General features: G+C 49.6%; 1 protein-coding gene across 4 annotated transcripts in view; it reads left to right on the top strand.

Moving 5' to 3' along the window:
* Positions 1-14,762, top strand: part of SFXN5 (sideroflexin 5) — a 100,955-nt gene that overhangs the window by 7,888 nt on the left and 78,305 nt on the right. For all 4 annotated transcript variants that reach the window (XM_037126266.2, XM_037126265.2, XM_053663318.1 and 1 more), the window contains exon 3: positions 8,686-8,763. In XM_037126266.2, the coding sequence (XP_036982161.2) occupies positions 8,686-8,763 (78 nt within the window). The remainder of the gene's footprint in view (positions 1-8,685; positions 8,764-14,762) is intronic.

The following is a 14,762-nucleotide window of genomic DNA, read 5'->3' as shown; positions in this document are numbered from 1 at the left end:
GAGGGGGACTAGGAAGGTGGGGGGTATTTCAGGGCTGCCCGGATTACCGGCAGGGGCTTCGGGGATGGGTGGGCGGCCACAGCCACCTGCTGCCTGTGCCAGGGGCTCCCACCGCCCTCCTCTGCGGCCCACCCCCTTCTCGCCCGCAGACTCCGCCCCTGCACCACGCCCTCTTCAACTCTTGTATTTTGAAAGGCCCCAGCATTCCCGTACCTCACTCAGCCATTTGGATCTAAACACCATTTCGAAGTACAGAAGTCTCATACTTCACTATTAATTGAAGTGTCAGAGCAACTGAACTATTTCCTAACTCAAAAATAAAACCAATGCAACAGTAGTTTTAGAGTATTTTTCAGGTTTCACATGTTTCCTCCCTTCATCTAAGATTATGATAGATTTCCCCCCCAAATCTTCACCTTTCCCCTGCCACTACCCTCTCTGCCCACACACACACCAGGTGGGGCCTGTTTCCAGTGCTGCCTGCCGGCCTTTTGGAAAGCGTCTGCCCAAAGATCTGCCAGTCCCTAAAAGTCTGGAAGGGCCCTGAGTGGGGCCTTCAGGCCCTCGCTAGTTCTCGCCCAGGCGTGCGGCTTAGCAAGGCCATCTGCATGAACGGAATGAGAAGTCAGAGGCACGGAGAGGAAAAGGTCTCAGCTGAGTCCCTCCCCCATGGGCTGAGGCCCTGCCAGGAGGACCGGCCTCTGGCTTCTGCTGCGCTCACAGACCACGGCCCCTGCCCACACAACACAGTTTCTCCCCCAGGGAGGGCTCTTGGCTGGTGTCCTGGGAGTGAGTGTGGGACTGGCCTGTTTGCCTGCGAGGGTGGGAGCCGAGTGGAGGGCGTGAGGAGATGGCTCTGGAAACCAGAGTTTCCCGAGGTGGACAGATTCTGGGCAGCGTGAGCCATCTGGTGACCTGCTTCTGAGGGGCCAGGAGCTGAATCAACGGAGAGACTCATCTTGAGAGTTTTGCAGCTACTTGTTTGCAATTTATAATTGACCAAGCTTTAAAAAGATTCCAACTCTTGTATGTGTAATGAGGCAGAGGAAATTCGAGTCTCTGTGATTCTCTTAGGGAGAAGGCTGCCTTTGTTTTGTGTGTCTTCAGTGAGGCTTCGGGGAGGAGGCTGGTCCGCCTGACAGAGGGAGGAATTGTGCTCTGACCCTGAGAGAAAGGGAAGGGAGAAGGAAGAAGAGGGAAAAGTAGTGGGAAGGAGAGCAAGGAGCCCCGTGAGCTGACAGGCCAGGGCCTGGGGGCCCTTCTGAGATGGACCGTGCCTGCTGTGCTCCAGTGGTCCCTGACTCGGCGTCGTAGTATTGTCCCCACCGCCTTTCTTCCTGGGAAGTTGTCAGTTAGGTCTGCCTGGTTCTCGGAATGCCTGCAGGAATAGACTGTTTGAGGGGATCTTGAGGGGGTCGGGTCTCTGTGAGGGAGCAGAATGTGTGGAATCAGGCCTCGGGAAGGAAACCGCCTGGAGCCGGCGGGAGCCCCAGCTTTGGCCTTCCGCTTACGTCATGGAATTCCTTCTCGAGCTCTGAGGCCAGCGGACGTCTAAGCTACTCTTAATTATGGACTGAGGATGAAAGGAATTTGCTCTTCTGAATTCGGTAATTAGGGAAGGGGATGACTGGTTGATAGACTGTCATCCTGAAGGGCACAGGAACGAACTGAAATAGTGTCAATAACACCATCTCAAGGGTAGTATTGCTGTAGTAATTGGAAACCATTCGTGATGTGTTATAGGATGGAACAAATAATACTGATGTCGGGAATCGGGGTTCTAACCACGGGAATGGGGAAGACACAAATACGAAGTTGGGAAAAGACAAAGAACTACGTGATGTTGTGTTTGAATTGGAGGTATCAATGTGAACTCATGATTTACACACACACACATTTCCCAATTTCCTGGCTCTTACGTGGTGATACATTTTGATATATATTTATGCACAAATTAGGATGTTTATGTAATAGGTATATATGTAGCTCTATATAGATGTATAATCATATGTGCTGTATTATACACATAACATGAATGTATACATGATACATATTCTTTTCTCCATGTAGCATATCATGAGCATTAAATGTTGTTTCAAAGTGTGTTTAATGACTTCATAGTAGTCCACCATGTGGTTATTCTTTAATTTATTTAATCCTTTTCTCTATTGTTGACCATTTGGGTGGTTTTAAGTCTTTTGCCATCATAAATAATACTGCAGTACATTTCTTTGTACATAGATCCCCTGTCTTGTCCTTCGTTTCCTTGGACACATTCCCAGAAGTGGGGCTCCTTTGTGGAAGGCCTGCCAAGGCTGTTGAGTATGTTGCCCTGCGCGTCCTGCCGCCCTGCACCACGGCTGTGTCAGCGTTACACTCCCAACAGCAGTGAGTGAGGGTGTCCATTAAATGCATTCTGGACAGAATTAGACATCTAATTTTAAAAACCTTTAATGGAATCTTAAATAAAAAATACCTAAATGTCAGCACCTTTGTACACTTCAAGTTCTTTCCCATCTCCACACATTTCTGGCATACTTATTACCTTGAACATAGACTTAAATTTATTTAATTATTGTTCAAGCACAGTTTTCTGTTTATTTCTCCCATCCCAGCCCACCCCCCCACCGTGCTCCCCACCTCCCTCCCATTTCCACCCCTCTTAGTTGTTGTCCATGTGTCCCTTATACTAGTTCCTGTAAATCCTTCCCCTATTTCCCCTGAAATTCCCTCCCCTCTCCCCTCTGGTCACTGTCCCCCTGTTCTCTATTTCAGTGTCTTTGTTTTTGTTTTGCTTGCTTGTTTTGAACATAGACTTTTTGTTTGCTTCTTTTCATTCATTTCCAAGTCTTTATAACTTTTTTAAGTCAAGTCTTATAAATACCATTACTGTGAGACTTTTGCGTATAATAGATAGGTTGTTTTCCATCTCTTATGATCTTGCAAAAAACAAAACAAAATAGTCTCAGGCATGTCACTTTTCATCTGTGCTAATTTTTTTTTTTTTTTTAGAATAAATTCCCAAGAGTAGGCTATTCTGGCTGGAGGTCATGATTGTTTTTCTAGTTCTTGGGATAGCTGGACAGATGTATTTTCTAAAGGGTTGCACTAGCTGCCACGCTGCCAGAATTACATTGGTTTCCCCTCATGTAGGTTCCCTGAAGGGGACCAGAGGTTAAACACAAGGGAAGTGGAGCTTCTCCCACGTGTCCTGCTTTCCGAGCGAGGCTCGTGGCTGATGGGAGCTGAGCCAGGCAGCCCCGCAGGTCCCAGGACTGCTAGGAGGGAGCAGGAGGGGCTTAGGAAGGCCCAAGGAAGACGAGAGCAGGGCCTGACACTCCGCATGCACGTAAATCAGCTGTGGCCCACAGGTCCCACCGCCTGGGGCCACGATAGGAAAGGATCAAGCCAGGGTTGCAGACAAGGTAAGGACGCATGGCCCCGTACATGGCAGGGGCAAGGCTGGCCCGGGTGAGGACACTCGGGTAGCTACTGAGCAGTTAACGTGATGTGACGTAACAGGCTGTCCCCCCTGCCAGCCACCCCTGCTCCATTCCCTCATGCACCCCCTCCCCCGCTGTCAGCCCATTCTCCCCAACACCTGACACTGCCCTTTCTTTTCTGCAAGCTTTGGATTCTCGATGCTTTGCCTTAAATGCTCATGTTTCCATTGTACTCTTTCTCTAAACGCGCTGTCCAGTTTCTCTGTCGGGCTCACCTCGGCTTTCAGTGAGAGTGGCTCTTGAAGGACCTTCCATTTCTTACCTGGGGCACCCACCCCAGTAGGCATCAGCTTTGGATACAGGCCTTGCTGGGGTTTCTTTGTGAGACGGCCCTCCTCTCAGTTACCGTCAGGAGGACGCAAGGTTCTTCCATGCTGGCGTCTTGTGGAAATGGCCCAGGACTGGGATGGAATGGGTTTCCGGGGGCCACCCACCCACTCTGTGACCCTGGGCAAGGAAACACCCTTTGCCCCTATTGTCTCAGAAAGGGGGCTGGCCTAGAGGGTTCTAGGACAGACACACACACAGGGTGTTTTTATTCGTGTCCTATGTATATGAACAAGGCACAGTCACTTGGAATCCAAGGAGTCTATAAAACCAGCATCACCATCAGCGGACTTTGGAACCTGATCCCTAACCCTGACCCTACCCTTGGCCTCTCTCCCCAGCAGCCTCAGTCATTCATTTTTGTTAAATGTGCATTCTGTGTGGCCCACGTTGCTGATGGCTGGGGTGGGCATGCCCTGTGGTCCTGCAGAAATGCCTGAAACCAGCCCTCCGCTCCCTGCACTTTGCAATCTCTGACATAATATAAGCACAAAATACACCATGAGGTGGGAACATACAGGCGCCATGCAGAGAATGGTGGGCTTCTTTACCAAAAGGAGGGTGAAATATTTCTGGGTGCTACTCACATCCTGGCCAGTTGCTGTCACTCCCTTCATATATTTAATGTATTAAATATTATTACGATAAGTGAAATATTTACGAGTATATCAGTTTGTCATCCTCTCTTAACCAAGCAGGCATTATACTGTCTGAATTTAGTTTGGGAGTGTGTTATGATGCCCCCTTTCCCCACAAAAAGATTAGTTTGCTTCCCCAGCTTTCCTTTTCTGTGCCCTTCCCTTCCCGTGTCCCTCTGTCCCCATTCCTGTTTGGCCTGGTCTCCTGCCCTCTCTGTCCATCCCCCGAACACACCACACCTGCCCCTTTGCTTCCTTCTCCTTCCCCTCAGGGACATGGGGCCAGGATTCTGCTCTTTTCTAATTCTCTGCCCATGGAGCAGACCTCCCAGATGCCAGCATTTCCAGAGGGACCTTCCGAAGACCATGTCCCTGTCAAATGCAAGGAGACACCTCACAGTGGCACTTTTTGGAAGGCGAGCCAGGGGCAGGCAGACTGGTGATGGATTCTGGGAGGCAGCAACCCAGCCGTCCATGCCCCTGCCCCCTGGGAGCTCCAGAGAAGAGCCCCCAGTCTTGTCTCCAGCCAGCTGGGCCCTGCACCATCTTCACATTCAGGGCCTGGCTGCCTATTCCTGGTTGAAGAGACTTTCTGCAAAGTTCACCCTCCCACCGGCTTCCAGTTTTCCCCACCCCTCACATGTCCAGGGCTTTTCTGCCAAGCCTTACAATGCATCAGGGTGAGAGGGGGGTTGACCCCCCTCTTATCCCTCCTCTCTGTGGGGAGAGCAGCCCCCAGAACAGCCAGCTCTCAGGGGCCTCTAGACAAGTGGCCTAGGCACTTTTCCAACCCAAAGGGTAGCCTGGAGCCCCACCCTTCAGCCTGTGAGGGAGGTGGGCCAGCTGAGGGTTAGCGAGGCCAGAGGCAGAGAAACATGTGTTGGCTTCCTTCAGTCCTGGATACTCAGCTTTGCCTTCAGCAACTTCGGATTCCATTTCCCCTCAACCTGTGCCAAGATCAGGACTCTTGGGACCCCGTTCTTGTGGCAGGAGGCCTCCCTTTGATGACCGAGTCAGAAGAGATGGAAACTGGCCAGGTTGTTACAGGAACTCGGAAGAATCCTTGGGGTGGGGAAATGGTGAGAACGCGGGCTTTTGCCATGCAGCGTGGAGAGTAAAAGCGTGCATCATCCCAGGTCAGGTGCTGCCGTTGAGAGAAAGCAGGCTGGGGGTGGGAAGCTTGCTGCGTCACTGGGCAGCTTTGGGAGTGTTGGGGTACAGAGAAAGGGTCTAACTAAATTCTCAACTCAAATGCCAAACTGCTCACTTTCCGTGTGACTTCAAAAGCATTAAAACAACAGTCAACGTGAAAAACAAATGTATTAAGTTTGGAAGAAAAATCACCCTCACTTTTGCAATGGTTATTTCAATGATATGTTTACAGGTGGTTTGAAATTGTATTTTCTGCTTTTCTCTTTTTTTTTTTTTCTGACATTGTCTCTCACCAGCATGGATTTATTGGAGGGGGGAATCCTGAAAACACAAAGCAGTCTCCAGTTTGGAAACCGACTCTGGGAAGGCATTCTAGAATTTTGGAATTAATGTGCATATATTTCAAGGCAGTACAGTACTTTCCAGCAGTCAGTTTGCTCCCGAGCAGGTTTTCCTGGCCCCCGATGCCCTGGAGTGGGCCAGCTATGGCCACGGGTAGTTCACACACAAGCCTGATGGGTAGGTGGCTGCCTGGCTGGCCTGTCCAGGCTGGCAGTTATACCCGCTGTTATAGCACAGGAGATGGCCGTTCGTTTTTCATCCTCTGAGACCACCCTGCCCGCTGGCTCAGCAAGTGCCCTGATTACCCCACTGGGTGCCCTTCCTGGTGCTGTCCCCTGCCTTTAGACCAAGGCATTTAGACCAAGGTTTCTGCACTCCTGTCCTTGTCAAAAGGACCGGCAGCTTCACTGGGTTTTTTCACCCATGCTGGGCACCCCTGATGTCTGGGTTCCTCACCTGACCTTGGCATAGGCTGCCTTCTATCACTATTGTCTGTTTATTGCTAATTTTTTGAAGTAGCACAACATGCATTCAGTAAATTGTACATGTCCTAAATTTATTGCTTGTGGACTTCGACATAATGTTTATACTATGTAATTACCACTCGGATTGGACATTTCCATTTGCATTACTTGGGAGGGTGCGCTCATGCCCTGTTAAGTGAGCACCCCACAGGGTAACCCTATAATGACCTCTACCACCATGGGTGAGTTTCGAGTTCTTTTAAACTTTATATACTATACTCTTTTGCATCTGCCTCCTTTTGCTTTTCATTATGCATATTAGCTGTCTATTGCTACGTAAGAAATCACCCCAAAACATAGTGGCTTAGAACAGCAGCCAATTCTTTTGCTCACTGATCTTCAGTTTGGGCAGGGCATAGAGGCAACGGTTCATCTCTGCTCCATTCAGCATCAGCCAGGGCGGCTTGACTGGGGGCCGAAGGTCCATTTCGAGACGGCTCCCCTGCATGGTGGGCAAGTGGGTGCTGACCATCAGTTGGTGGCTTAGCTGGGGCTGTGCGCTGGGCCTCAGTGGCTGTCCCTGTGGGTGTCTACATAGGGCGCTTGGGATTCCTTACAATGTGATGGCTGAACTCCCAGAGAGTGGAAGTCTCTTTGTCCTAAGAGTACAAAGTAGAGGAGCAGGGCGTTTTTATGACCTCACATATCATCACCTCGGCCAAACTCTGTTTGTGTAGGCAGTTGTGAAAGCCTTCTCTGCATCAAGAGGAAGGGACATAGACTCGAGCTCTGGATGTAGATGGAGAAGGTTCTAGAAGAGCCTGGAGGATAGGAGATACAGGGGTCACTGTCTGGAAAACACACTCAGCCACATTATGTTTGCAAGTTCATCCACGTTGTAATGTGTATTTGTAATTTGTTTTTTAAAATTGCTGTGTAATACATCATCGTGACCATAAACTAATTTATTCAGTCTATTATTGACATTTGAGTGATTTGTAGTTTTGGGCTGTTTGGTGGACAGAGGTGGCTTTCTATCACTGTTGCTGTCTTTAGCTTCCAAGACTTAAAAAAGCATACAGTTCTGTCCCCTTTTATTTTCTCTTTCCCCATCAGTTACTGTAGCCACATGTGCTTTAGTATGTGATTCCCTGCTAGTGTTTTTAAAACGTTGCTAAGAAATTATATCAGTGCTGTATGAATATGTTCTCTTTATAAAAACTGTCAGTATTCGCGGTTGAGGTGAGTGTTCCCTGTGACACCCCTGCCACGTCAGGTCCTTTCCTCCTCCCCCAGGGTAACCTCACCGGTGTGTGGGGTCCCTTCTAGAGCTCCTTCTGATGCATCAGCACACGTACATGTTCTCATAGAAAATACTGTTTTCTCTGTGTGCGTGGGTGTAACAGGGAATAAGCACTTTATACGACTCTGACTTACCACGAAACGGAATTAGAATAAAATGTGCTAACACGCCCATAGAAGATTCATGTATGGATGAAAAGTTTTTTTTATAGGTATTCTATAGGCTTCAGCAGTTGCAGCTCCTGCTTGACCAAGGAATGGCCCCGACCACAAGAAATTGGGCAGGTGTCAGCGACTCCCGTCAGAGCCAGCGGGAGCACTGCCCGCACGTCCTGTCCCCCGGTATCAGCACTGAAACTGCAGGTGGAGCACGCAGGAGATAACACTGCGACCCCCAGGAGCAGAGAGGAGAAAGTGCACACCGCCAGAAATTCCTTCGTTCCCCTTTTCCCTGAGTTCTCCTACGTACACTAGCCAGGACACCCGATATACTAAGATGGACCTTGAAAGGAGAGTCCTCCACCTTCCCGGTTGCCGCTTTCCTTAACATCGGCACCAGCCTCCCGAGTACTGGCTTTCAAAGCCACAGGCAGCCATACCTGTGTCTGGCTACACGGGTGTTGTTTGGTACAAGTGACATCATACAGCTCTGCCATTTGCTTTCTCACTCAAAAAATACCTTGGAGAGAATGCCATAGAATAGCGTGTAGATCTGTCTCAGTTTTTGAACTGCTGAATAATGTTTCATAGTATAATCATACCCCTGCCATTTAGCTGTTTCCCTAGGAAAGGACTTTTAGGTCACATCCTTCTTTGTCATGCGGCATGCGTCCCAGGAACTGGAGGGCAGGCCTGCACGTGGTGACGATGCCAGCACTTGATGAACACAGATGCATTCCTGCAAGGGAAGGAGTTGCTGCAGCCCGGCTCTCAATGTCCCTTTTCTCTTCCCTGCAGAGACGTCTCAGAGAGGCTGTGCAGCTGCTGGAGGACTATAAGCATGGGACCCTGCGCCCAGGGGTCACCAATGAACAGGTAACTCACTGCAGATGGAGAAGGAAGGAAGGTCACCAATTCCCAGCGCTTTCCCTGCGTCCAAAACCAGGTCTTCTTCCTTCATTAAGCACTTCTCTGGCTACGCACCCCTGTGGACTAACAGCTTTTGTAGAGGGTACTCAGGTCTCCCCCACACCCTGGGTCTGGTGGGAAGCATGGGGCTGATGAGGTCGCAGAGACCCGAAGGCAGTAGTTTGCTAAAGCTGACATGCGTGTAACTTTCCAATTCCACATTTAGCGACATCACAGCGATAGCTTGAAATCAGCCACAGTGGCAGTATTTACACCATGGAAATGGGAAAATGGTACAAATTGGGATTCTTTTCCCCTAAAGCATTTATTATTGATTATTTACCACCATACCACTCCCCAAAAGTTGAAGTTGAGTGTGAGAAGGAGGGGGGCGGGTGGTGGAGATTAGGCTAGGACACCATAATTCCGTATTTTTAATCCTTTTTTGAGGATACATTTATTGACTTTATAGAGAGAGGAGAGGAACGGGGAAAGAGAAACATTGATGTGAGAGAGAAACATTGATCAGTTGCCTCCTTCCCGTGCCCTGACTGGGAATCGAACCTGCAGCCCTTTGGTGTATGGGACAGTGGTCCAACCAACTGAGCCACCTAGCCAGGGCTATACTTTCATTTTTTTAAATACTATGTAGAAACTTGAACTAGAGCTCACTGAAATACTGATGGCTGTGTGTGGCTTTGGGGAGAGGTAGGGGGATGTCGTGTAGGGCAACTTTAATGAGTACAGAGACTGATGGTTAATGTGCCAACATTGTCTTCTGTGTTCATAAACTTTATTTCAAAAACTTAACAAAATTAATTTCACATTTTTTTGAAGTAGTATATGTGCATATTTCAGCAAGTCAAACAGTACTAAAACACTTGGAAGGAAAGATAGTATAATGCTGTCCTCTATCCCCTTCCCATTCCAATTCCTGTTCCCCAGAAGCAAATACTTCTAGCTGTTTCTTCAGATAGAAATCTATATTTGAAACTAACATGTTTATCCATACTGCTATTTCTTAACTAATTCTTTTGCATGGTAGTGGAAAATTCAGGTCTCTTGTCCACCCCGCAAAAACATGCTTCTCTTCCCCACCCTCATTGCCCCCCCAAGAGAGTTACAATGGTTTGGGATCTATGGCTGTTCGATATTCACATTAAAATCATATAAATAACATTTAATGTAGAGTCAAGTTGGTTATTTCATGACTGTTTTCTCTGTTTTTAAACTTTATGTTTTATCTGCAGTTGATAGTTGCCTCTCTTTTCCTCATTAGCATAGTGTCCTTTGTACCATCTCTAATTCTCACTACGCCCTCTAGGGATATTTTCAGTGCCCCCTTTCAATCCTGAAGACTTCGGTGAGGGGGGCGCTCTGCCTGCAGGGCTCCCTCTGTCCACCACAGATGAGAATAAGTCTACCAAGACATGATCTGGTTGGGGAGGAAAGGTGGCCGATCTTTCCAAGGAGAAGGGCCAGGAGCCTGTTCCTCAATGGGCTTTTATTTTGTGCAATTTGCACAGGAATACAGGTAAAGCCCATCAATCATTGTCAGACAGTAAGGACCAAACAATAGTTAATATTCAAAGAACTATGAAGGTTTATTCTGAGTCAGGGTCAGATAGCTAAAGGGCCATGAATCTTTAGGGCAACAAACTCATTTCATGCTTGGACACTTATCACAAAATTGAGGGCATTCTTAGCAAAGCAGGTTGCACAGGATTTTGTGCTTCCTTCTTAGGCCTGATTGGCCTGGGGAACCTGCCCTAACCGCACTCACCCCCAGCATTGTTTCAGGCTGAAGTCAGGCAGGGGAAGTAAAGCAGCCATGAGATTAGGAGACTTCTTGTGGACAGAATGAGGACTCAGGCTATGTCAAAGCTGAGGGGTGAGGGTCCATCACCCCTTTTCTCTATAGCCCCCCAACTCCTTCCCTGAGGACTCCTTCATGGCTGTGTCTGATTTAGGTCATGCTTCCCTTGAGGACCCTTACCTGTCATTGGCTAACCAGTCATCTACCTGGGGCCAAGCAGGGTGAAGTAAAAGGGGGCAGAGGTGGCACCTCTGCCAGGGAGATAAGCTTTGCCTCTTAGCAACTTATGGTCCCAAGGTCTCTTTACTCGGCCTTAGCCATGGGTGTGGTTAAAGCTTCTGAAACCAGGCAGGGCAGTTCCCTACACTCCAGTTCGTTAGTTCCACTTTTTTCCCTGAAAATTTCCTTCCTGAGGCCCACCTCCTGGACCTTCCCCTTGGTGTATGTAGACTTTTATTTTGGTGGAATATCCCTCCTAGTAGCTTCCTGAAAAAAAGAGTAAATGGGAAGAAAATTTTGAGTCCTTTTTTTGTCTGAAGAGTTGTAAGTTTGCACTAAGCTTTAATTGACAGTTTGGCTGAGGAGAAAATTCTAGTATGGCAGTCATTCTTCTTCAGAATTTTGAAGGTATTGCTCCATTGTCGTCTGGCCTCCAGTACAGCAGTTGAAAAGTCCAGTGTTGTTCTATTCCCAGTGCTTTGCAAGTGACCTGTTTTCATTCTTTGGAAAGCTTAGGATCTTCTCTTTACCTGTAGAATTTATTTCTGAAATCCCACAATGCTACCTCCTTTAAAATTCATGATGCTGGGCCCCTTGTGATTCCCTTCTGTCTGAATGCTCCTGTCTTTCAACTCTGGCAAATTTTCTCAAACTGTTTATTTAATAATTTCTTCTCATTCCAAAACTCCTCTCAGTCAAATATTTGCCATCTTAGATTGACACTCATATTTTCTTATTTTTTTCTCTTTTAATCCTTGACTTTGACCTGCTGTTTGGATTTGCAGGAACTTTTTCCTAAAGTTTATTTTCAACACATCTATTGCATTTTTAACTTCAGCTGGCATAATTTTAATTTCCGTGAGCTCTTTGATTGTCTCTTTTGTTTATTTTTAAATAGAATCCTCTTCCTGTCTTGTGAAGGCAGGATCACCTCACCCCTCTGCATTCTGGGAGGCAAGGAGGTGAAGGAGGCTGGGGTCCCAAAGTTCACTGCAGACTTTCACTAAATTCCCTGCTTTTCGCCTCCCCTGTTCCCACGTCCCACTGCGCTAGGGTTCCCAGCTTTGGAGTCACTGTAACTCAGTTCCTCCAGAAGGTCGATCAACTTTCTGCATCTGGTGGGGACAGGTGAGGGCAGGAAGGGTCCCCTTGGGGCGCGGGGAAGGCCCGGGGAACCACAGCTTTGAGGACAGACTGTCAGCCCCTGCGTCTAGTCCTATGATCAGCCCTTTTTTTCTGTGGTGCCTGGTCTCTCCAAGTCCTGCGCTTTCCTGGTGTCCCTGGGGTTGTGGCCTGGCTCCGTAAACATACCTTCTTCACGCATCAAGGGATGGCTTCCTCCTCTCTGCTGGGTCACTTACTAAAACTCTGCTTACTTCCCATCCAGAAACATGCTGCTGTCCTTCCTCTGCCACCGTCCTCTCTTCTGTGCTCTTGATAACAATGGGAGGCCCCACCCCTGCCCTCCCTGTGCTGCTGACCCAGCACAGCCGTGGCTGTCGGGGGTGTTCCGGGGCAAGTGGCTTAGCCGTGAGCTCTCTTCAGTCCAGTTCATTTCATTACGTGTTTAGGGAGCGCCTCCAGGCCAGGCTGGATGCCAAGGCCTGGGGGAGAGGGCAGGGAAGAAGCCAGAGGAGGGTCTCGCTTCGGGGACTCCCTAGAATCTAGGCAACAACTGTGAAAACACATGATACCATGGGAGAGGGGAGGAGGGAGGAACCCACCCAGACAAGAGATTCCTCTCCGGAGATGGACGGACGAGAAGGGGCTGGCGAGGAGGAGGCGCTGATAGGAACAGCCCGGACAAGGAAGCATAGAGAGAGCGAGGTCCCAGAGGAAGTGACCAGGACGTGCTCCACTGCAGCCCAGCCACCTGAAGGGCAAGTGCAGGAGCGGATGCAGCACCTTGGCCAGATATCCTTGTGCAGGAGGGCTCTGGCGAGTGACGTGAGATGGTGCGGTTCTTGGCCAGGCAGGGTCCAACCTCAGGCAGGGTCCAACCTCAGGCGTCTACTGCCTGCGGAGTTGCGGGCAGCCGTGACCAGGGAGGGCAGGCCGTGATCTCCTCATTCCTAGCTCAGTACTTCTCTCTGGCCCTGGGTCCGAGGAGCCTGGGTGGCAAACCTGTGGGGAGTTTCTCATTCCGAAACTCCTCTCAGTCAAATATTTGCCTGCTGTGGGGCAGGGGCTTTTCATATTTAACCCAACCCGTCTCTGCCCAGGCCGGGTGTAGCATCAAGGGGATGGCTTCCTCCTCTCTGCTGGGTCAGTTACTAAAACTGCTTATTTCCTATCCACAGCTACGCTGGATCTCTACACTACACTACATACCCCTACCACTCCCCAAAGCCACACACAGCCATCAGTATTTCAATGAGCTCTAGTTCAAGTTTCTACATAGTATTTAAAAAAATGAAAGTATAGCCCTGGCTAGGTGGCTCAGTTGGTTGGAGCATTGTCCCATACACCAAAGGGCTGCAGGTTCGATTCCCAGTCAGGGCACATACCTAGATTTGTGGGTTCAATTCCCAGTCAGGGCACAGGCAGGAGGCAACTGATCAATGTTTTTCTCTCATGGGCAGCGAGGAGCCTGTCCATGACCTGACAGCCTCTCTTTAGGCCACAGAAGTCCTCAGACCCTTGCGGTTCCTCTTAGACACGTAGGGGCTGGGTCCAGCCGCCAAGCCCTTCCTGATCCTGCGTCCGCTCCTAGCCGGGTTCCCCTCCGGCCCATCCAGGCTGCAGGTGGCCTCTGGGACTCCTTCCAGCTTCCAGAGTTTGGGGACTGAGGCCACATTTTCCCTCTTTGCTTAAAGCTGCCTGTCCTGTTTCCTGGGCCTCCCCTATTTCCTGTCCTAAAAGCCCCTGTGTCCCTCAAGGGAGCTGGGAGGAGGTGAGGTAGGGGAGCCTCTTTCTCTGGCTTATGTCGTGAGGCCTGCGGTGTCCGTCCGGTGGCTCAGTGGCCCAGTGCTGAGAGTGCGCACCTGCCCTGTAATAAGCAGATCCTCCCTCTCCCTCCCTCCCTCCCCATCCTCCTGGCTCCCCAGAGCCTTGGGGATTGGGTTCTGTGGCAGCTCTCACGCTGCTTCCTCCCTCCCCGGCCTCAGTGTGCACACCTGCCTCTGGCCTTTGTAGACACCAGAGCTGAGGAGACAGGTGGTAGCGTTCCAGCTCAGGATTTGGGGAAGCCTGGGCAATCTAGAATTAAGGAAAGTCCTTGTTCCTGGTCCAGGCTGGCCCTGCTCAAAGGTCATTTCCGTGCCCTTGAAGAGCCCCAGGGCGGTTCTTCATCTCTGCTGAGCAGCCCTGTCTGCTCCCGGGCTCTGGACTGCCCGGATGTCCTTTTGCTGGCGTGGGGGTCAGGAGCCTGTGTCTGTGCCTAATGCCTGTGGACCTGTCCTGATGTCACGGACAGCACTGGGTACCTGTGCCGATTTGTCGTGTGACCCGCCCTCCCGTCACGACACCTCACCAGCTGTGCACACAAGTGTGTTGACAGTTTGTTCGCCCTGATGGCCTCAGTTTGGCCCTCTACCAACAGGGCCTGGCATCTCCTCCCTAGACTGCTAATGCGTTCAAAGGTTGCTGCACCTATGAATAGTTAGATCTAAGGATAAAATAAAAATAAGCGTAACTTACCCTTCAGGCTTAATAGGTAAAAATTTGGTGTGCTAGGAACCATGATAAGGACTGAAGCCATCAATTAAACAATAAAGCCATAGATAAGAGCAAAACCCTAAGTATAGGCCATGAAGTTTCTGGGTGCTGACGCTGCTGTGTGCACTGAACCTGCAGGAGTGGCTCGGCCTGGGCAGAGACGGGTGGGGTTAAATACGAAGAGCCCCGCCCCCACAGCAGTGAGCCCCGCCACTGCGTGCTTACCCAGAGTCAGGCACCATGCTAAGTACTCACACCTTACGTGCATTACCTT

The sequence above is a fragment of the Artibeus jamaicensis genome, unplaced genomic scaffold (genome assembly GCF_021234435.1).
Source record: "Artibeus jamaicensis isolate MK-2021 breed Jamaican fruit bat unplaced genomic scaffold, CSHL_Jam_final contig_3174, whole genome shotgun sequence".
NCBI lineage: Eukaryota > Metazoa > Chordata > Mammalia > Chiroptera > Phyllostomidae > Artibeus > Artibeus jamaicensis.
The sequence above is the reverse complement of the archived record's forward strand: the minus strand, read 5'-3'. Positions and strand labels throughout refer to the sequence as shown.